Here is a 22,872-nt window from a genome sequence, read left to right on the forward strand (position 1 = left end):
GCTGGTGTTTAGAAGAATGAAGGGGAACCTCATTGAAACATACAGAATAGTGAAAGGTTTGGATAGAGTGGATGTGGAGAGGATGTTTCCACTAGTCAGAGAGTCTAGGACTAGAGGTCATAGCCTCAGAATTAAAGGACGTTCTTTAAACAAGGAGATGAGTCAGAGGGGTTCTTTAGTCAGAGGGTGGCAAATCTGTGGAATTCTTTGCCACAGAAGGCTCTGTAGGCAGAGATAGCAGATGTAAGGCAGCTATAGATTCTTGACTAGTACGAGTGTCAGAGGTTATGGGGAGAAGGCAGGGGGACGGGGTTAGGAAGAAGAAATAGATCAGCCATGATTGAATGGTGGAGTAGACTTGATGGGCCAAATGGCCTAATTCTGCTCCTATCATTTATGAACACCATGTTTGATTTTAGCAATAATGAAATAAGTTCCCTCAATTATTCAAGTAATCTAACAAGAACACAAAATATTTTTAAAATCACAAATATGCAAAAGTGGAATAAGCCAAAGTTAATGTAGATCTTTACAACTGAGCTAGAATTATATTCAGGTTGAGAAAATGGTAGAGTAATTAAACCAATATTTTGTATTAGTCTTCATTAAAGGTATAAAAAATCTCAGATATAGTGGAGAACAAAAAAGGTCGAGGAAATGAGAAACATGAAGAAATTAGAAAAGATACCGGAGAATTAAATGAAAGCTGTAAACTTCCATACCCAAAACCTGCATGCTAAGTCTTTGAAAAGGATGGGTGTGAATACAAATGGGTGTCCTGATTGACCCTCCAAATTTCTAGATTTTTTGTAAAGTCCCCACATAAACAAAGACAGCAAATCTAATCCCACTTAAAGGCGAGATGAACACAGTGGCATTCTTGTAGAAAAATCACAAAAAGACAGGCATGTGGCTACGAAGGAAAATTATACATTGGCCTTTATTGTAAGAGGACTGGTTTAGAAATAGGGAAGTGTTGTCACAATTGTTGTGGAGGCACACCTCGTGTACTGTACACAGTTTTAGTTTCCTTGTAGGATATGCTGGTATGAGGATATGCTGGTATGAGGCTATGCTGTCCAGATATTCACTTGGTTAATTCCTGGGATGAAGGGGCAGTCCTATTGTGATTTTTACTGATTTATTATTGTCACTGTTCCAAGATAGCAAAAAAACTGTTTTGCAAGCTAATCCAGTCAAATTATACCATATCAGTACAATCAAACTATACAACAGTACAATAGCTAGTGCAAAGAGCAAAATAAACAGCATTACAGCTGCAGAGACAGTGCAGATAAAAAAGTTCAAGGGCTGCAAAATGTAAACTAGAATATCAGGACCATACTCTTAGCTTGCGAGAGGTCCATTCACTCATCTTGTGACAGCGAAGAAGAAACAGTTCCTAAATCTGATGGTATGCACTTTCAAATCATTGAATCTTCTGCCAGATGGGAGAGAGGAGAGAATGACTGGGGTAGAAATGGTCTTGATTATATTGACTGCTTTCCAAGGGCTACGGGTGTGACTGGCTAAGGCAATTAGATCTTCATTCTTTGCAGTTTAGAAGAATGAGGAGTGAACTTATTGAAATACAAGGAAGGAATAATAGGATAGATGATGTGATGTTTTCACTACAGCAGGAGAATCTTGAACAAGGGAACATCATTACCAGATTTGATTGCAGTCATTTAAAATTGAGGTACATTGAATTCATGAAGGGTGGTGACTTTCTGGAATTCTCTACCTGGGAGGGTTGTGGAGGCCAAATCATTGAAGATATTTAAAAAGGCAATAAATAAATTATTGAAAGATCATAGAATTGTGGGCTTAGGGGGACTGGCACAGGAAAGGGGAAGAAGCCGGCAGGAGAACAGTCATGATAGCGTTAAACGTAGGGCAGGCTCAAAGATCCGAGTGATTTACTACTGCTCTTCTTTCATCTTACGGTCAGAGGGAAACAAGGAACCACGGACCAGCTAGCCTGACACCGGCAGTAGGAAAATTGCTATAATCAATTAAGAAAGTGCCAACTGGGTCAATATGGATTTATGAAAAGTGAATCAGGTAGGGTAATACATCCTATAGAAAGGACAGGCAGGTGGGCAGAGGCGGTGGGGTAGCTCTGCTGGTGAGGGATGAAATCCAGTCCCTTGCGAGGGAAGACATAGGGACTGACGAGGTAGAGTCACTGTGGATTGAGTTGATGAATTGTAAAGGCAGGAAGACACTAATTGGTGTTATCACAGACCCCCAAATAGTAGCCCGGATGTAGTGTGTAAGTGGCAGCAGGAGTTAAAACTGGCATGTAAGAAAGGTAATGCCACTGTGGTGATGGGGGATTTCAATATGCAGGTAGACTGGGTAGGTTGGTTCAGGACCCCAAGAACGAGAGTTTGTAGAGTGCCTCCGAGATGGATTCTTAGAGCAGCTTGTAATGGAGCCTACCAAAGAAATCCAATTCTGGATTTAGTGTTGTCCAATGAACCAGATTTGATAAGAGAACTCGAGGTAAAGGAACCGCTTGGAGGTAGTGATCATTATATGATTAGTTTTAATCTGCAATTTGAGAAGGAGAAGGTTAAATCGGAAGTGTCAGTGATGCAGTTGAACAAAGGGGACTAAGAAGGCACGAGAGAGGATCTGGCCAAGGTAGACTGGAAAGGGATCCTAGCAGGAATGACGGTGGAACAGCGATGGCAGGAATTTCTGGGCATAATCCAGAAGACACAGGATCATTTCATTCCAAAAAGGAAGAAAGATTCTAAGGGGAGTAGGAGGCAACCGTGGCTGTCAAGAGAAGTTAAGGATGGAATAAAACTAAAAGAAAAGATGTATAACACAGCAAAGTGTAGCCGGAAGCCAAAGGATTGGGAAACTTTCATAGGACAACGGAAGGTAATAAAACGGGCAATACGGGCTGAAAAGATGAAGTACGAGAGGAAGCTGGCCAAGAATATAAAGGAGAACAGTAAAAGCTTCTTTAGATATGTTAAGAGAAAAAGAGTAGCAAAGTCAAATGTGGGTCCCTTGAAGGCAGACATGGGTGAAATTATTATGGGTAACAAGAAAATGGCAGAAGAGTTGAACAGGTACTTCGGATCTGTCTTCACTAAGGAAGACAAACAATCTCCCAGATGTACTGGAGGACAGAGGATCTAGGGGGATAGAGGAACTGAAAAAAAATTTCATTAGACGAGAAATAGTATTGGGTAGACCAATGGGACTGAAGGATGATAAATCCCCTGGGCCTGATGGTCTGCATCCCAGGGTCCTCAGGGAGGTAGCTCTAGAAATAGTGGACGCATTGGTGATCATTTTCCAATGTTCAATAGATTCAGGATCAGTTCCTGTGGATTGGAGGATAGCTAATGTTATCCCACTTTTCAAGAAAGGAGCGAGAGAGAAAACAGGGAACTACAGACCAGTTAGCCTGACTTCGGTGGTGGGAAAGATGCTGGAGTGAATATTAAAGAGGTAATAATGGTGCATTTGGATAGCAGTAAAAGGATAATTCCAAGTCATCATGGATTTATGAAAGGGAAATCATGCTTGACTAATCTTCTGGAATTTTTTGAGGATGTGACAAGTAAAATGGATGAAGGGGAGCCAGTGGATGTAGTGTATCTAGACTTTCAGAAAACCTTTGATAAGGTCCCGCACGGGAGATTGGTGACTAAAATTAGAGCACATGGTATTGGGGGTAGGGTGTTGACATGGATAACAAATGGCAGACAGGAAGCAAAGAGTAGGAGTAAACAGGTCCTTTTCAGAATGGCAGGCAGTGGCGATTGGAGTGCCGCAAGGCTCGGTGTTGGGGCTGCAACTGTTTACCATATATATTAATGATTTGGAAGAGGGAATTAGAAGCAACACTAGCAAGTTTGTGGATGACACAAAGCTGGGTGGCAGTGTAAACTGTGAAGAGGATGTTACGAGGTTGCAGGGTGACCTGGACAGATTGAGTGAGTGGGCAGATGCGTGGCAGATGCAGTATAAATGTGCATCTGCCACGCATAAATGTGAGGTTATCCACTTTGGTGGCAAAAACAAGGAGGCAGATTATTATCTCAATGGTGTTAGATTAGGTAAAGGGGAGGTGCAGCAAGACCTGGGTGTCCTTGCACTCCAGTCACTGAAAGTTGGCGTGCAGGTACAGCAGGCAGTGAAGAAAGCTAATGGAATGTTGGCCTTCATTACAAGAGGATTTCAGTATAGGAGTAAAGAAGTTCTTCTGCAGTTGTATAGGGCCCTGGTAAGACCACATCTGGAGTATTGTGTACAGTTTTGGTCTCTTAATTTGAGGAAGGACATCCTTGTAATTGAGGCAGTGCAGTGTAGGTTCATGAAATTGACCCCTGGGATGGCGGGACTGTTATATGAGGAAAGATTGAAAAGACTAGGCTTGTATTCACTGCAGTTTAGAAGGATGAGAGGGGATCTTATAGAGACATAAAACTATAAAAGGACTGGACAAGCTAGATGCAGGAAAAATATTCCCAATGTTGGGCGAGTCCAGAACCAGGGGCCACAGTCGTAGAATAAAGGGGAGGCCATTTAAAACTGAGACGAGAAAAAACTTTTTCACCCAGAGTTGTGAATTTGTGGAATTCTCTGCCAGAGGGCAGTGGAAGCCAAATCATTGGATGGATTTAAGAGAGAGTTAGATAGAGCTCTAGGCGCTAGTGGAATCAAGGGATATGGGGAGAAGGCAGGCACGGGTTATTGATTGGGGACAATCAGCCATGATCACAATGAATGGCATTGCTGGCTCGAAGGGCCGAATGGCCTCCTCCTGCACCTATTTTCTATGTTTCTATGAGTTTCTTTGACATAACTAGCATTATAGAAAACAGAACACTTGCATGCAACTTATTCAGATTTTCAGAAGGTCTCCCAGAAGGTACCATACAAATGTTAAAACAAAGTGATAGCGCATGGGATTGGGAGTAATCTCTTGATGAGGGCAGAGGATTAGTTGACAGAAAATGTGGAAATCAATTTGGCACTTTTGGATGGAACAGCTGAGACTAATAACGAGTGTCCAACTGAAAATAATCTAGATTATCAAATTGGCAAGGGGCCCCAAGGATAATACATCATCAACAAGATGTTGATGAAAGATGAGTGTCCATGTGGCTTGTGATGAAGATGCCTTTATTCCTTGAAGCACAGGAGTCTAAAGGGTGATCCTATGGGGGTCTATAAAATCATGAGGGAATAAATAGCGTGAATGCAGTCGCTTTCAGACAGAAACAGAGAGCATAGATTTGAGAGGGAGAAAGATTTAATAGGAACCAGAGGGGAAACTTTTTCACACAGAGTATGGTAGGTATATAGAACAAACTGCCAAAGCTGTCCAGAACAAAGGGCCACAGTTTAAGAATAAGGGGTAGGCCATTTAGAACGGAGATGAGGAAGAACTTTTTCAGTCAGAGAGTGGTGAAGGTGTGGAATTCTCTGCCTCAGAAGGCAGTGGAGGCCAGTTCGTTGGATGCTTTCAAGAGAGCTGGATAGAGCTCTTAAGGATAGCGGAGTGAGGGGGTATGGGGAGAAGGCAGGAACGGAGTACTGATTGAGAGTGATCAGCCATGATCGCATTGAATGGCGGTGCTGGCTCGAAGGGCTGAATGGCCTACTCCTGCACCTATTGTCTATTGTCTAAAGGATGTAGTCGAGGGCAAGGCAATAACTACATTTGACTTTTGGACAGATACACAGAAAGGAAACATTTAGAAGGCATATGGGCCAATCGTAGGTTGGTGGGACTAGTGTAGATGGGACATCTTGGTCAAAGTGGGCAAGTTGGGCCGAAGGGCCTGTTACCATGCTGTGTGACTATCGCATATACCCTTTTGCAAAGAACTTGGGGTGACAGTGTCACAGCTTATAGAGCTGCTGCCTCATGGCTCCAACCATCTAGGAATGCGGAGTTCTGGTGACATTTGTTCAGTTTGCGTGTTCTCTGTGTGGGATGCATCCAATTTCCTCGCGCATCTCGTTGATAGTGCTGGTTGACAAATTAATTGATCATTTTGATTTGACCCAAGTGTGTAGGCAAATAGTGCAATCAGAGAGCTGATGGAGATGCAAGAAGAAAGTAGGATTAGTGTAAATGGGTAGTGGATGGTCAGCATGGACCAAGAAACATAGAAACATAGAAAATAGGTGCAGGAGTATGCCATTCAGCCCTTCGAGTCTGCACCGCCATTCAATATGATCATGGCTGATCATCCAACTCAGTATCCCGTACCTGCCTTCTCTCCATACCCCCTGATCTCTTTAGCCACAAGGGCCACATCTAACTTCCTCTTAAATATAGCCAATGAACTGGCCTCAACTACCTTCTGTGGCAGAGAATTCCACAGATTCACCACTCTCTGTGTGAAAAAAAACTTTCTCATCTCGGTCCTAAAAGACTTCCCCCTTATCCTTAAACTGTGACCCCTTGTTCTGGACTTCCCCAACATCGGGAACAATCTTCCTGCATCTAGCCTGTCCAACCCCTTAAGAATGATGTAAGTTTCTATAAGATCCCCCCTCAATCTTCTAAATTCCAGCGAGTACAAGCCGAGTCTATCCAATCTTTCTTCATATGAAAGTCCTGCCATCCCAGGAATCAATCTGGTGAACCTTCTCTGTACTCCCTCTATGGCAAGAATGTCTTTCCTCAGATTAGGAGACCAAAACGGTACGCAATACTCCAGGTGTGGTCTCACCAATGCCCTGTACAACTGCAGCAGAACCTCCCTGCTCCTATACTCAAATCCCCTCGCTATGAATGCCAACATACCATTCGCTTTCTTCACTGCCTGCTGCACCTGCATTCCTACTTTCAATGACTGGTGTACCACAACACCCAGGTCTCGTTGCATCTCCCCTTCTCCTAATCGGCCACCATTCAGATAATAGTCTGCTTTCCTGTTCTTGCCACCAAAGTGGATAACCTCACATTTATCCACATTATACTGCATCTGCCATGCATTTGCCCACTCACCTAACCTATCCAAGTCGCGTTGCAGCCTCCTAGCATCCTCCTCACAGCTAACACTGCCCCCCAGCTTCGTGTCATCCGCAAACTTGGAGATGTTGCATTCAATTCCCTTGTCCAAATCATTAATATATATTGTAAATAGCCGGGGTTCCCAGCACTGAGCCTTGCCTGCCATTCTGAAAAGGACTCGTTTATTCCTACTCTTTGCATCCTGTCTGCCAGCCAGTTCTCTATCCACATCAATACTGAACCCACAATACCGTGTGCTTTAAGTTTGCATACTAATCTCTTATGTGGGACCTTGTCAAAAGCCTTCTGGAAGTCCAGATATAACACATCCACTGATTCTCCCTTATCCACTCTACTAGCTACATCCTCGAAAAATTCTATAAGATTAGTCAGACATGATTTACCTTTCATAAATCCATGCTGACTTTGTCCAATGATTTCACCACTTTCCAAATGTGCTGCTATCCCATCTTTAATAACTGACTCTAGCATTTTCCCCACTACCGATGTTAGACTAACTGGTCTGTAATTCCCCGTTTTCTCTCTCCCTCCCTTTTTGAAAAGTGGGGTCGAGGATCTGTTTCTGCACTATACGACTACGAGATAGGATCACAAATATCCAGACAACCAGCATACTGCCTGATCTTGCCAGTCACACATTACTGGGACCATGCTGCGTTCCACAGTATGCATCTACAAGCTCTTGCTAACTGCGAATGAATGGCACCACAGGATCTGTGAAGATAACTGTGACCACTTAAAGAATCATTGATTAGAAAAGGCTGCAGGTACTGTTTACTATTCCTCAAGTTTACATCGGGCAATGATGGAGCAATGCAAGAATTAGTGCCCATTCAATCAACCTTTTCATTCCAATTATTAAAACATGCCTGGTACAATTCAAGAACATGCCGTCAGTACCAATAATCAACATTCCTTCCTTAACCAAAGCTCTAGAAACACAATCAAAAGCCAAGTACTATAGATTCTGGACATTTGAAATAGAAACAAAGTGCTGGAAATACACGGCAAAAACAAACACAGATATTGCTCGAGGCACTCAAATACATCAAGTTGCATCAGTGGTGAGAAAAATTGTTGTCTCTTCAAGTTAAGAACTCTTCATCAGAACTGAAAGCCAGTATGTGGAGAGAACAAAGGAATCATGTGTGAAAGGGTAAAAACAGAAATATTGTTTGTAAGTTGCAGGACTAGTCAGATTGCCATCTTAATTATACTCAAAATAAATCTAGAAGCACTTATCAGAATGTTTACAGCAAAAGGTAGCAATTGAGCTCATTAAGCCAATGCAGATTCTTGTCAGACCAAACCTATTACTCCATTTCTCCACTCTTTTCCCATAGTCCTACAAATGATTCCCTCTCATACGAATTGATTTCCAAGACAGCACAGTGAACTCCATCACATCCCCTTGTTCCTTGACCCAAAGGTTTAAACCATTGTCTTCCAGTCTACAAATCTTCTGCCAAACTGACCAGACTACCTAAGATTCCTTTAGCTTCACCATTCTCAACAGGCCTTGTTCCATCAGCAATATAGATTTACAGAGAAAATTGCACAGCAACACACAGCCAAGTGGTTATAACCTTTGAATCCTTCAGAGGGAAGACTGAATTCCAAATCGCATAAAATAAAGGAATGAAGTTATGCCTCGAGCTACCACACATGCCGACTCCAAGTGAGCCACAACCACCTTCCATTCTGTAAGTTGTCTTCAGCCATTGGAGTGCATTTGCTAATGCCCTATGAGTTTTAGTTACACTTAGCCAAAACCTTGATCTCAATTTTAACCTAACCCTCAGACCCCCTTAATTCCACTCTCTCAAATGCTGCCTTTACGAGCAGTTACTCTCACCTCACTAACTGGAATTCAGTTATTTCCCCCCACATTACAGACTACAAATAGGCAAAAATAAACAAAATGCTTAGACCATAATGGGGAACAAAACAGCTAGAGGCTTATGTGGTGACAGATCACCTCTGAAAGAACAAGCCTCTCAGAAAACTGGTTGAAAATAGACAATGATACAGAACCCTTTCAACCTCATCCGATCAAATTTTCTTAAGTCATTTGTGGATTACAAATCAACTGCATAAAAGTGACTGCTCCGTTTCAGAATACTAGATTGACAATTTTATAATTTAAACAATTTACTCACGGTATGGCTATAATGAACGGTATAGCTCTAATGAACAGATTGTGGAACTTGTTTTGTTTAAAAAAAGATGTTAAACAAAATTTAAAGAGTCACGGTTTTTTCAGGACCTTCAAGCAAGTGCAATACAAGTGCAGTTCATTAAAAATAAGCAAAATAATAAAAAAAAGTTAATCATGTCTACATGAACAGACCAATGGCGTGTCAGTTCAATCCTATATTTACATTAGCACCATGCAACACTGCAAAAGGCAAAGTAGTTAATTATGCCTGTGCTGGGCTTTTGAAAGTATTTTTGAATTGATCCTATCTCTGTACCCTTTCCCAAAAGCATAATTTTCTTTTACCTTCTGATGTTTTCTCCTTGTGTGCTGAATCAGACTTTTCAGGGACCAATGTTGTGCCAGGAGTCTGTTGTGTTTTGTGCCTCTTCTGTCCTGATGACGTGCCTTCTGCAGGCATGTGAGTGAGGAAAAAAAAATGTTTATACTTAGTGATTAGTCAATTTATTATTTTCCTTATTGCAGTAGTTGAAGTAAATGCGCACATTAATTGATAATCAGCCCAAAAAGGTGGTAACTGGCTTTTCTGTTGTGTTTTATATTTTAACCCCGTCTTAATTAATTTAGTTATATAATCTTGCACTTAAATTTAATATTTGTTCATTACAGTTCCACCACTGATTTTCTGGCATTCTTGGTTCCAGAGCTTTGCTAGTTTATCCAGCCGACCAAGGAAGTCGGCAATGGGAATAGATGTGCTGGCTCCAGCTGGGCTGGAGTTCCAGAGCCCCGGCCGCAGGTTGCAAATTCAACCCAACGATCGGCCGTGGAAGTCCCGATGAGGTTGAGATTGGCTGCCATGCCCAGCCTAGGTGCCACATTTTCGGGAAGACTTCTAGGGCGGGGGGATTTCAAGTGGGCTCTCGCAGTTTTGTTCGGATTTCAATGATTAGCGGTTATTTCTCGCAGAACCCCTATCAACCTCAAGCAGAACCCTAGTGTTGAGAAACGCTGCTATACATCGTTTATTTTCTTTTTTTTTCTGATCCGATTTCTCCGTTGGTAAATGCGATTTTGGCAAAGTGAAAAATGCAGAAATCAAGTAAAAAGTGCAGAAAATGGATTTTTAAAACGTAGAAATCCACAGAAAATTCACATGCCTGCTACCGGAATATCAATTCAGATAATTCTATTTGATAAGCTTCAATCTGGTGAAGAATTACATCTTGAAAAGTGTAGTTATTTCCCCACAAAAAGTCTGGTTCATATTTTGGGCCAGTGTTACCCTAGATCATTATATTGTACTGCTGGAACGAGGATTGGACCCACAACATCCTTATATTTTGGAAATTGCTTTTATTTATAAAAAAGGGAGACGTCAAACAAAATTGAAAAAGTCACAGGTGTGTAAGACCTTCAAGCAAGTGCAATATAACTGCATTTCATTAAAAATAACCAAAATAATTAAGAAGTTCATCACATCTGATTCAACAGGTTAGTGGCATGTCAGTTCAATCCTATATTTGCATCAGAACTTTGCAGCATTGCAAAACCAATGCAATTAATTGTATGCAGCATTGCAATACCAATGCAATTAAACTGTGTTGGCCTTGGAAAATATTATCAAATTCATCCTATGTACCCTTTTCCCCCAAACTTTTTTTTACCTTCTACCGATTGTCCCTTTTTTGCTGAATCAGACTTTTCTGGGACCGATGGTGTATCTGGAGTCTGTGTTCTTTTGTTCCACCTCTGTCCTGATGACGTGCCTGCTGGAATATTTATTTATTTGTTTATTTTTTCCGGTCAATACAATACAACAGATTGATCATACAGTTGTGAAAGTTAAATAGTACAAAATCATTATCTCAAAAATAAAACAATAATCACATGATATTCTCTGGCCGGAAAAAAAGGGTGTAGGCAGAAGCCAAAGCTTATTGTGCCTGCCCTTAATACTTAACAAAGCATTACCCTAACTAGCCAAAATAGCAGTGAAACAAAATAATAAAACAAAATATAATTTTTTTAAAAATCAATGCAGATCACTTTGGATCTGTCTTCACTGAGGAAGATACACACAATCTCCCAAATGTTCTAGGGGCCGGAGAACCTAGGGTGATGGAGGAACTGAAGGAAATCCACATTAGGCAGGAAATGGTTTTGGGTAGACTGATGGGACTGAAGGCTGATAAATCCCCAGGGCCTGATGGTCTGCATCCCAGAGTACTTAAGGAGGTGGCTCTAGAAATAGTGGAAGCATTGGAGATCATTTTTCAATGTTCTATAGATTCAGGATCAGTTCCTGTGGATTGGAGGATAGCAAATGTTATCCCACTTTTTAAGAAAGGAGGGAGAGAGAAAACGGGTAATTATAGACCAGTTAGTCTGACATCAGTGGTGGGGAAGATGCTGGAGTCAATTATAAAAGACAAAATTGCTGAGCATTTGGATAGCAGTAACGGGATCATTCCGAGTCAGCATGGATTTACGAAGGGGAAATCATGCTTGACAAATCTACTGGAATTTTTTGAGGATGTAACTAGGAAAATTGACAAGGGAGAGTCAGTGGATGTGGTGTACCTCGACTTTCAGAAAGCCTTCGACAAGGTCCCACATAGGAGATTAGTGGGCAAAATTAGGGCACATGGTATTGGGGGTAGGGTACTGACATGGATAGAAAATTGGTTGACAGACAGAAAGCAAAGAGTGGGGATAAATGGGTCCCTTTCGGAATGGCAGGCAGTGACCAGTGGGGTACCGCAAGGTTCGGTGCTGGGACCCCAGCTATTTACGATATACATTAATGACTTAGACGAAGGGATTAAAAGTACCATTAGCAAATTTGCAGATGATACTAAGTTGGGGGGTAGTGTGAATTGTGAGGAAGATGCAATAAGGCTGCAGGGTGACTTGGACAGGTTGTGTGAGTGGGCGGATACATGGCAGATGCAGTTTAATGTAGATAAGTGTGAGGTTATTCACTTTGGAAGTAAGAATAGAAAGGCAGATTATTATTATCTGAATGGTGTCAAGTTAGGAGGAGGGGGAGTTCAACGAGATCTGGGTGTCCTAGTGCATCAGTCAATGAAAGGAAGCATGCAGGTTCAGCAGGCAGTGAAGAAAGCCAATGGAATGTTGGCCTTCGTAACAAGAGGAGTTGAGTATAGGAGCAAAGAGGTCCTTCTACAGTTGTACCGGGCCCTGGTGAGACCGCACCTGGAGTACTGTGTGCAGTTTTGGTCTCCAAATTTGAGGAAGGATGTTCTTGCTATGGAGGGCGTGCAGCGTAGGTTCACTAGGTTAATTCCCGGAATGGCGGGACTGTCGTATGTTGAAAGGCTGGAGCGATTGGGCTTGTATACACTGGAATTTAGAAGGATGAGGGGGGATCTTATTGAAACATATAAGATAATTAGGGGATTGGACACATTAGAGGCAGATAACATGTTCCCAATGTTGGGGGAGTCCAGAACAAGGGGCCACAGTTTGAGAATAAGGGGTAGGCCATTTAGAACGGAGATGAGGAAGAACTTTTTCAGTCAGAGGGTGGTGAAGGTGTGGAATTCTCTGCCTCAGAAGGCAGTGGAGGCCAGTTCGTTGGATGCTTTCAAGAGAGAGCTGGATAGAGCTCTTAAGGATAGCGGAGTGAGGGGGTATGGGGAGAAGGCAGGAACGGGGTACTGATTGAGAGTGATCAGCCATGATCGCATTGAATGGCGGTGCTGGCTCGAAGGGCTGAATGGCCTACTCCTGCACCTATTGTCTATTGTCTATTGTCTATTGTCTATTCTCATTGATAATTTTCACTCTGGTTCTCTATGGAGAATTACTTGTCCACTTAAAGTTTTAAAAAATGAAGGGGAGGGAGTTTAATGAAGAGAAATTGTCTCATTTTAGGCATGCACATTCTTTTTATGGTAGATAGATGCAGCGTCATTGTCTGTTCAATCACAATTCAATACCAAATTACAAATGGATTTTAAACAAAGGCCCAAAGTCAAAAGTACATGCCCTAACCTACAGAGGCACTCATCGCTAAAAATGTGATTTAGCTTAGATTAGAGATACAGCATAGCACCAGGCCCTTCAGCCCACCAAGACCACACCACCCATCAATCGCCCATTCACACTAGTTTCATGTTATCCCACTTTCTCATCCACTCCCTACACATTAGGGGCAATTTATAGACTAATTAACCTATAAACCCACGTCTTTGCTTTGTGGTAGGAAACCAGAGCACCTGGGGGAAAGCCACATGGTCACAGGGAGAACGTGCAAACTCCACACAAACAGTACCAAAGGTTAGGATCGAACCCGGGTCACTGGCACTGTGAGGAAGGAACTTTACCAGCTACTGCATTGTGTCTTAAATAACAGTGAAATGAATTTCATAGCTATTGGAAATAATTGTTCCTGCTTATGATCACTCCACCTATCCCCTCAAAAGAGCATTTTAAAATCAAAGTAAAAGACAGATGCATTCAAACTGTACATTAAAAGTTGGCACCTTAAAAAATGAGATTAAATGGGGTTGTTAAGCCTCTGTCAAATATTAACATCCATTGTGACAAGGATGACTGTTTATGGTGACGCAGCATATCCATTTAGAGGATGTCATTAGAAGAACAAAACAAGGCGGTTCATCAAAGATAGATACAAAAGTCTGCCGGCAAAGTTCAAACTGGTGCTGGCTCAAAGGGCCGAATGGCCTACTCCTGCATCTATCGTCTAAACTCCAGATAGCATTATCTAGCTACTTTCCAGAACCAGAATAAGCAAGATTGTGAAGCAAGCTACCAAAGTTAACCTGAAATTGCAGGGACAACTGTTTGTTTAAAAAGGGGAACAACATAACATACCCAGGCCATAACAAGATGCCATCATTCTGGGCAAGTGTCGCCCTAGATCATTATATTTTATAAGAAAATAACTGCAGATGCTGGTACAAATCGATTTATTCACAAAATGCTGGAGGAACTCAGTAAGTCAGGCAGCATCTCGGGAGAGAAGGAATGGGTGACGTTTCGGGTCGAGACCCTTCTTCAGACTGAAGAAGGGTCTCGACCCGAAACGTCACCCATTCCTTCTCTCCCGAGATGCTGCCTGACCTGCTGAGTTACTCCAGCATTTCATTATATTTTATGGCTGGAACGAGGATTGGACCCACAATATCCTCATCAAAGCACAAGATTATTACCACTGAGCCAACTTGACACCTACAGAAAATATTAAAATTAAGACTCTACTAATCCAATAGATGTCAAAACTGCATTTCTAACAATACTTATTAAAATACATTTTACGACAGCAAACTATGATTTGTCTTTACAGATCCTTTGATCCAACTTGTCCATGCTGACCAAGTTGCCCAGCCAATCTCTCTGGTAATACATATATATAAGAAAATAACTGCAGATGCTGGTACAAATCGATTTATTCACAAAATGCTGGAGTAACTCAGCAGGTCAGGCAGCATCTCGGGAGAGAAGGAATGGGTGATGTTTCGGGTCGAGACCCTTCTTCTGGTAATACAATTTGCTTGTCGGTGCAATTTAAAAAAAAAGGAGATTTGGACAAGAATGTTTTAGCAAGTCATGCAAAATTCTGATACTAGTCACCTTCTACTGCATTTAAATCTTTATCACAAGGTGCAGGCTTAGTGTTGGAAAGTGACTGTCTGACGCCACAACAGTCCCACTTTGGAGTTACCACTGCATAACGTAGGAGCTCTTCATACTCATCCTTATAGGGTAAAAATAAGAGACATGGTGTTTATTTTTTTAAATCAAATTATCACTTCACAATAAGCAAAATTTACAATGGACTCAACCCCTCAGAGAAAGCAACTACTAATTGGAAATCAAAATAAAAGATACAATCTATACATCAACAATCCAAAACTGCATTTTACCCAAATGCATACTTTAATTCCCACTAAATATCCTGCCTTCCAAGAAATGCATGTATTTGGTTAAAAACAGCTCAATTATAACACATCTTTCTAAAGCCAAACCATCTGCAGGTCAAATGCTGCAGGAGAAACATTACATTAAGGATTCACAAACAATGCATTTGCTGCTCCTCTCGGGCATGACTATTTTCTAAATGTTTTGCACAAAATGTATATTAAATGCCAACAGATAATAGAATTAATATTTTCTGAATAATAAGGTGTGGAGGATAGAGTACAATGAGAGATGTGTTGATAGTCTGAACCATGTAAAAGGTAGAGGTATTTTGGATGTCTTGGAAATAAGGGTGGGTAAATCCCCAGGACCGGATAAGATCTATTACAGAAGTCTATGTGGGACACAGGAGGATTTTGCCAAGGCCCTAATGGAGATTTTTTTTACACATTTCCTATCCACAAGCAAGGTAGCAGAAACCTGGAGGATAGCTCACACTGTTGCAAGCTCGGGAATGATAAACCGTTAAATCTTACATCAGTGATTCAGAAATTATTAGAAAATTGAGGGAATAGTCGGTATGGCTTTGCATCAAGGAAATCCTAACTGACACATTTGATTTGTAGTATTTTTTGAGTTGGTAATCAATGAGATTGATGAATGCAGTTCAGTAAATATTCTGAAAATTAGGCTGGTCCAGAAGGTCAAAGCAGATGGGATCCAAGGCAAACTGGCTAATGGGAAAGCAAAATTGATTTGATGATAGAAAGCAGAGGGTAACAGTGGAAGGATGCTTTTCTTATTGGAAGTCTATAATTGGTAGTGTACTCTAGGGACCAGTGCTGTTTGTGATAAACATTAATGACTTCTTAGTGAAATTGGGGGTACAATCCGTAGGCTTGCAGATGACATGAAACTTGGTGATGTGAATAAAGAAGGCTGTCCAAGGCAGCAGCAGGATATAGATCAGTTGGAAAATTGAGTGGAGCATTGGCAGACGCATTTTGGGATGTCAAATAGGAATAAGATATATGCAGTACAGCAGAGCACTAAAGAATGCAGAGAAAATCAAACATTTCAGTTTAACGACCTTCATCAGAACTAGGCTGGATTTCTGCAGCCAATGAATTCAACAATTTAATAACTTCAATGAACTGTGAATATTTTCACAACCCTGCTATTAAGATGTCAATGTACTTTGGAGATTCATATTCCAGCAGTTAATGGCACCACAGAAAATACAGTGGAACTGGTTTATTTCCAAAGCACATACACTACACTCGAGCAAGGCTGAGGAAAAATAGAGGGATAAATGTAATATGAGTTGCTATCCAAATTCATTTTAATGCATCCACATTATTTGGTCACAAACACATTTCCAGGCATCTGACAATACAGCTGCCCTGCAATAGGATTTTACCATTACAAAAACACTATGAAACTTTTCTGGATCCAAATTACATACTTGCCTGTAAACAGTCTGCCAGTTCTCCCCACACCCTACCTAACTTGATCAAAGTCGCTCTGTAACTTTTGTTTGTATTCACATAACTATTCTCAGATTTTCAGGAAATCTTGGATAATCTGATCCTTTTATTTCTCCAAAAGTTTGTGATAAATACAGTGGAGCTAAGCCAAAGTTTTGGAAAACTGAAACATTGGCAGAATTTGGAGCTCGCGAACGCACCAAGATTTCAAAGTGGTAGAGCTGAGGCCATGCTTGGTTTTCAACATGCAATTATATTTGCAACCACATTTGCAGCAATATTTAAATGCAACAATACTGCAGCAATGTTTAAAACCCAAAGGTTCATAAATACATACAAAATATGCCATAAAAGGCAGAAGTAAAAGTGTACATTTCTCACCAAACAGCATGCAGTATTTTCAACAAGATGAAACAATCAATCTTTTTGTGATGTTGAAAGATAATCTTAGCCAGACCATTAGCCTGAGGGCATTGGGGGTTTCAGAGGTTAATTTATCCAACTCTTCCTTAAATGTTGCCTTGGGAGTCTTTAGGCATGCCTCTCGGAGGGACTGAAGAGGTCACAGATTAATATTTTGATAGATACACACCTTTGTTAGTGCTGAAGTGTAGAACTAGCATTTGCATTACATCTTCCATTCCAATTTATAAATTCTGCTTTCCATTACAAGTATGTCAAAATTGATAAATTACTCAAATTTCAAGTTTGCTTGCAATTGATTATTTCAGTCCAGCTCAATTGAATACATTGAGATTGAAGCAGAAAATGCTGGAACTGCAGATCATGCAGCATCTGTAGTAGGAGAAACCCAAAACATCAGTATGGCTTCACTCACTCCAGGTGCTGTCAAACCTGCTGAATGTTTCCATATTTTCCTCTTTTTCAGGTTTTTAGTTTTGGCAGCTATTTTACTTAATTATAATGTCATTTTGTAGAAAAATATATTTTGTTTGTGAATGTAGTAGTGTAAATTTCATGCAAACAACTGACATCGAGGGCATCGAGCCCTTGGTAATGACTGTACAAGACTGGAAAAAGCAGAGATTACTAATTTCATATTTATTTTATTATTTGTATTTCATATTTCAGATACAGCGCGGAAACAGGCCTTTTCGGCCCACCAAGTCCGCGCCGCCCAGCGATCCCCGCACATTAACACTATCCTACACATACTAGGGACAATTTTTACATTTACCCAGTCAATTAACCTCATGACAAATCTCCTAATCAGTATTACAATCACAATCAATCTAGAAAGATCTGTGAATAGAATGAAGAGCAGACTGACCTCCCCCATATCTTTTGCATTGAAGATATCGTGGAGGTCTACTTGTTTTAAAAAGTGATGAAATGCACTACCACACTACAAACAGAAACATGCCTTGTAAGGGATTCACATCTATCCACAATACACATATTATAGCTGGAAGCACTGCTGACCTTCATTTAAATTTTAATATAAAGATTTATTTTTTTTAAATTTCTCTCAAGAACCTGAATAGGAAATAACTTCTCCCTACCTGCAGCCCAGAAGAAACTGAACTACCACGATCTGAATCTTTAGGCAATACTGGGGTGGAAGTCCTCTCTTCGTCAGAGGACATCTATACAAAAGAGACCAATCGATTGATTTAACCACAGATCCAGGTCAAGAAACATTTAACAGAATTTCACGCATGTCTACTCATTTCAGTTTTCTTGCGATCTACAAATTTTTCTCCTAATTTACCTTAATTTAACCTTGACATCCATTCCATCCAATAGTTTTCTCTCAGACTGGTTACCATTGTGATTTTTTTTAAAGATTGACAAATTGATTGGAATCAAACTTACACTTGAACATTTTGTAAATGGATTACATAAAAGCATATAACCTTAGAAGGACAATTACAAATAAGATAAATCACTAAACAGGGTAATTGACAGATCATTGAAATTAAACGCGACAGGATTAAAATCTAGTCAAGCAGCTAAAACCAAATTACCTTTTGAAAATAGACTTACCGTTTATGAAACAGTATGTCAATTTTCCTACCTGGAGAATTACTCAATGTACACTAGGACAGTACCAGAGTCTCTTTTTTACTTCCATGAAATAAACTGACAAATCGTAGATTTAATAAAATGAAGTCATATTTCAGTGATACTTTATTCTTCATCAGCCAGTCAATTTCCACACCAAAAACGAATGTTATGGTATTTTCAAAGCCAGACATTTTTAAATTAAGGAATTCCATGAAATCTACTGAGCACCACTAAGACATTATTTTTATTATAATACAATCAGCATAGAAGCTCATTAATAATTCTCTCAGCTGTACCTCAGCTTTTTTTTCATGTACATTTACTGGTGAGCCTAAAATCTTCAAACATAGTTTAATGCTCAAAAACAGTGCACAAAAGTATAAACACAACGAACTAGTGATTTATTTAAACAATTTTTTATTTAATACTGTACATTTTTAAAAATATTAAAGTGTTTTTACTTGTAATTTCTAGCATAGACCTGCTCTAATGTGCGTTTCCAAAACATGAATTGGATACAGCGTGAACAATGAATTGGAGAACACGATTTGCATTATGTGGGCTGAATTGGGTATAAGGCGATTTCAATTGGAAATTAGAGAACCATTTAAAAGTTATTTTGGAAATTTACAAAAAAATGAAAAAAAAGCAATCTTGGATCTCAACAGCTTTAGGTACAAAAACTCTGTTTGCAAACACCTTGTAGTAATCAGATACCATTGACTCCAAGAACACAGTTGCTACTTTAACTGCAAGTTATCATTGAAATTGAAAAGCAATTGCTTCTATTGACGCTGTTTAGAGGAGTTGGGGATGAAGAGTTGTAGTATTTCGATCCAATGAATATGAAACATCAGCATACCATTTCAAAGTCAGGATAGTATGCAATTCATGTTCCCATGAACCTGCCTCCTTGTATTTCTTGCTGACAAGAGCAGCAATTTTTCAGGAAAGTGGAGAATAGTTCATCTCTTCTGATTTATACATTGTAGACAGTGGAAACACCTTGGGATGTCTGGAGATAACCAACTTCCAATCGGTTCATGTAGCCACATTTTTTTAGGGCTGAACTAATGCAGGTTCAAGACTCAATATTGCAAATGCCACCATATCTCATGAGTGGGGTGGAGGCAGATACTATAGTGACATTTAAGAGTTTTTTTAGATAGGCACATTGAAATGCAGGGCATAGAGGGGAAATAGATCATGTGCAGGCAGATAAGATCAGTTTAACTTGGCATCATGTGCAGCATTGTGGACCAAAGGGCCTATTCCTATGTTGTACTGTTCTCGGTTCTATAATCCAGGACATTGAGAATGGATTTAAGGAGGTTATATTCAAACCTTGATTGATTTTGAGAAGGTAACAAAGAAATAATAAGACTGGAGTAACTCAGCGGGGTCGGGCAGCATCTCTGGAGAAAAGGAATAGGTGACGTTTCGGGTCGAGAACGTTCATCGGACAGAGTCAGGGACACGGAAATTAGATGCATGAGAAGGTACAGAACAAAGCAGAGCCTGCATCGATGACTCAGGAAAGGCGAATCTCCTATCAGCCCTTTCGCCAAAGTCAAGAAAGGGGAGGAAGGTGTCGCAGATGGTCCAAGTAAATGGACTTGGACTTGAAAATTTACTTGGACCATCTGTGACACCTCCCTCCCTCCCCTTTCTTGATCTCTGTCCCCATCACAGGAAATAGACTATTAACTGATTGACTCCCACAACTCCCACAACTATCTCAACTACACTTCTTCCCACCCAGCTTCCTGCAAAGACTCTACCCCCTAGTCCCAATTCCTCCGTCTACGCCACATCTTCACCCAAGATGAGGTGTTCCATACTAGAACATCCGAGATGCTCTCATTCTTTAGGGAACGAGGGTTCCCCTCTCCCATCATAGATGAGATCCTCTCCTTGGTACCCCACAACTTCGCCCTTGCTCCCCATCCCCCAGTCGCAACAGAGACAGTCCCCCTAGTCCTTACCTTCCACTCCATCAGCCGTCGCATACAACACCTAATCTTCCGCCACCTCCAACGGGATCCCACCAAGAGCCACATTTTCCCATCTCCACCCCATTCCACCGAGACCGTTCCCTCCGCAATTTCCTGGTTAACTCATCCCTTCCCACCCAAACCACTCCCTCCCAGGTACCTTCCCCAGCAACTGCAGAAGATGCAACACCTGGCGCTATACCTCCTCCCTCGACTCTCCACAGTCCTTTTAGGTTAGGCAGAGGTTCACTTGCACCTCCTCCAACCTCATCTACTGTATCCATTGTTCAAGATGTGAACTCAAACATCGGCGAGACCAAACACAGACTGGGCAATCGTTTCATGGCACACCTTTGCTCAGTTCGCGTGAAGCAACCTGAACGCCCGATTGCTGGACACTTTAATTCTCCTTCCCATTCCTACACAGGAAAGAACTGCAGATGTGGGTTTAAATCGAAGGTAGACACAAAATGCTGGAGTAACTCAGAGTGAAAACGGCCCAACTCACCCACAGCAGCCAACAATGTCCCAGCTACACTAGTCCCAATTGTCTGCACTTGGTCCATATCCCTCCAAACCTGTCCTATCCATGTACCTGTTAAACGATGGGATAGTCCCAGCCTCAACTACCTCCTATGGCAGCTTGTTCCATACACCCACCACACCTTTATGTGAAAAAGTTACCCCTCGGATTCCTATTAAATCTTATCCCCTTCACCTTGAACCTGTCCTCTGGTCCTCAATTCCCCTACTCTGGGCAAAAGACTCTGTGCATCTACCCGATCTATTCCTCTCATGATTTTGTATACCTCTAAGATCTCCCCTCATCCTCCTGCGCTCCATGGATTAGAGACGCAGCCTACTCAATCTCTCCCTATAGCTCACACCCTCTAGTCCTGGCAACATCTTTGTAAATCTTTTCTGAATCCTTTCAAGCTTGACATTATCTTTCCTATAATGGGTTGGGGTTGGGGGGGTTGGGGTTGGGGTTGGGGGTGGGGGGGTTGGGGTTGGGGGGGTTGGGGGGGGCGGGCGGTTGGGGGTTGGGGGGGTGGAGGCGGCTTCACGCTTCTGCCCGACCCTGGCTGGGCCCCGGGGATGCGGCTTTCTTTGAGCGCAAGCCCGACGGCCGAGAGTCAAAGGTGGAAATAAAACCCGCTTCGACGAAGCGTAGGTAAAAAAAACTTTCAGATGCTGGTTTAAATCGAAGGTGGACACAAAATGCTGGAGTAACTCGGCGGGTCAGGCAGCATCTCGGGAGGGGAGAGAAGGAATGGGTGACGTTACGGGTCGAAACCCTTCTTCAGACTCGACGCCGACGTGTTTGGCTGCAATAATATACTCGATAACAGAAGTTCAGAACCGTTGCGTTTGTGAGCGACCGTCTGATTTCGCTGAAGAAACCCACCTCCCCGCCGCTGCTATCTCCGGCTCTCCACACACTCGCAACTCCTTCTCAAACTAACGATGGCGATGCCTCCAGCGACCGTTCAAACCGTCCGCCCAGCGCCCGGCCTATTGGGGGGTGCGCACCGCCAGCTCCCGTACGCAGATTGGCCAGCGCGGCAAACACCCACCTCCTCCCAAGCTGCGCTCAGATTGGGCCCTGGCCCAACTTCCTCCACCCTCCCCCCGGGGCCGTTGCCATGGCGCCCAGACGCGAGTGGGCCTCAGGCCTGGGATTTAACAAAAACATAATTGAAAACGTACGAAAGTTCATAATAATAATAATAATACATTTAATTTATATAGCGCTTTTCTGGAAACTCAAAGACGCTTTACAGAGTAAACAAAACATAAAAATAAATAAACAAACAAAAGATTTATCCAGACAGAGAAGCGGCGAACAAACAGCGCCAGCGTCCTCTCACGTCAGGGTCCGGCGTAAATGGTTGACAATAAACAGTAAATGGTTGACAGTAAACAATAAAGAACACAAGACACACAATTACAGTTTAACACAGACAACCATCACAGTGATTCCTCCAGGCATACCCTCACTGTGATGGAAGGTAAATAAAAGTCTTATCTCCTCCTCATTCTTCTCCTGCGGTCAGGCAGTCAAACTGCTGCCTCGAGGCGATCGAGGCTCCCAACTTTTGAAACCCCCGCCGGGCGATGGAAGGTCCCAGGGCCGAGCCGAGCAGGCCGATGAAGGTCCTAAGCCCCCACCGGGCGATGTTAGACACAAAAATTCTCAGCGGGACAGGCAGCATCTCTGGGGAGAAGGAATCGGGTGACGTTTCGGGGTCGAGGCTGTGATGTAATTAAAGT

At 41.8% G+C, this 22,872-nt stretch overlaps 1 protein-coding gene across 4 annotated transcripts in view; it reads right to left on the reverse strand.

Moving 5' to 3' along the window:
- poc5 (POC5 centriolar protein homolog (Chlamydomonas)) overlaps nt 1–22,136 on the reverse strand; it is a 63,640-nt gene extending 41,504 nt beyond the window's left edge. For 3 of the 4 annotated variants that reach the window (XM_078397075.1, XM_078397074.1, XM_078397072.1), the window contains exons 1-5: nt 22,007–22,136; nt 18,100–18,183; nt 14,802–14,925; nt 10,847–10,951; nt 9,525–9,629 (exon numbers count right to left, since the gene is read on the reverse strand). In XM_078397075.1, the coding sequence (XP_078253201.1) occupies nt 9,525–9,629; nt 10,847–10,951; nt 14,802–14,925; nt 18,100–18,183 (418 nt within the window). In that variant the 5' untranslated portion in view covers nt 22,007–22,136. The remainder of the gene's footprint in view (nt 1–9,524; nt 9,630–10,846; nt 10,952–14,801; nt 14,926–18,099; nt 18,184–22,006) is intronic. The other variant, XM_078397073.1, reaches the window with a different exon arrangement.
- Between the last annotated feature and the right edge of the window lie 736 nt (nt 22,137–22,872).

This window comes from Rhinoraja longicauda, chromosome 3 (genome assembly GCF_053455715.1).
Source record: "Rhinoraja longicauda isolate Sanriku21f chromosome 3, sRhiLon1.1, whole genome shotgun sequence".
NCBI classification, from domain to species: Eukaryota; Metazoa; Chordata; class Chondrichthyes; order Rajiformes; family Arhynchobatidae; genus Rhinoraja; species Rhinoraja longicauda.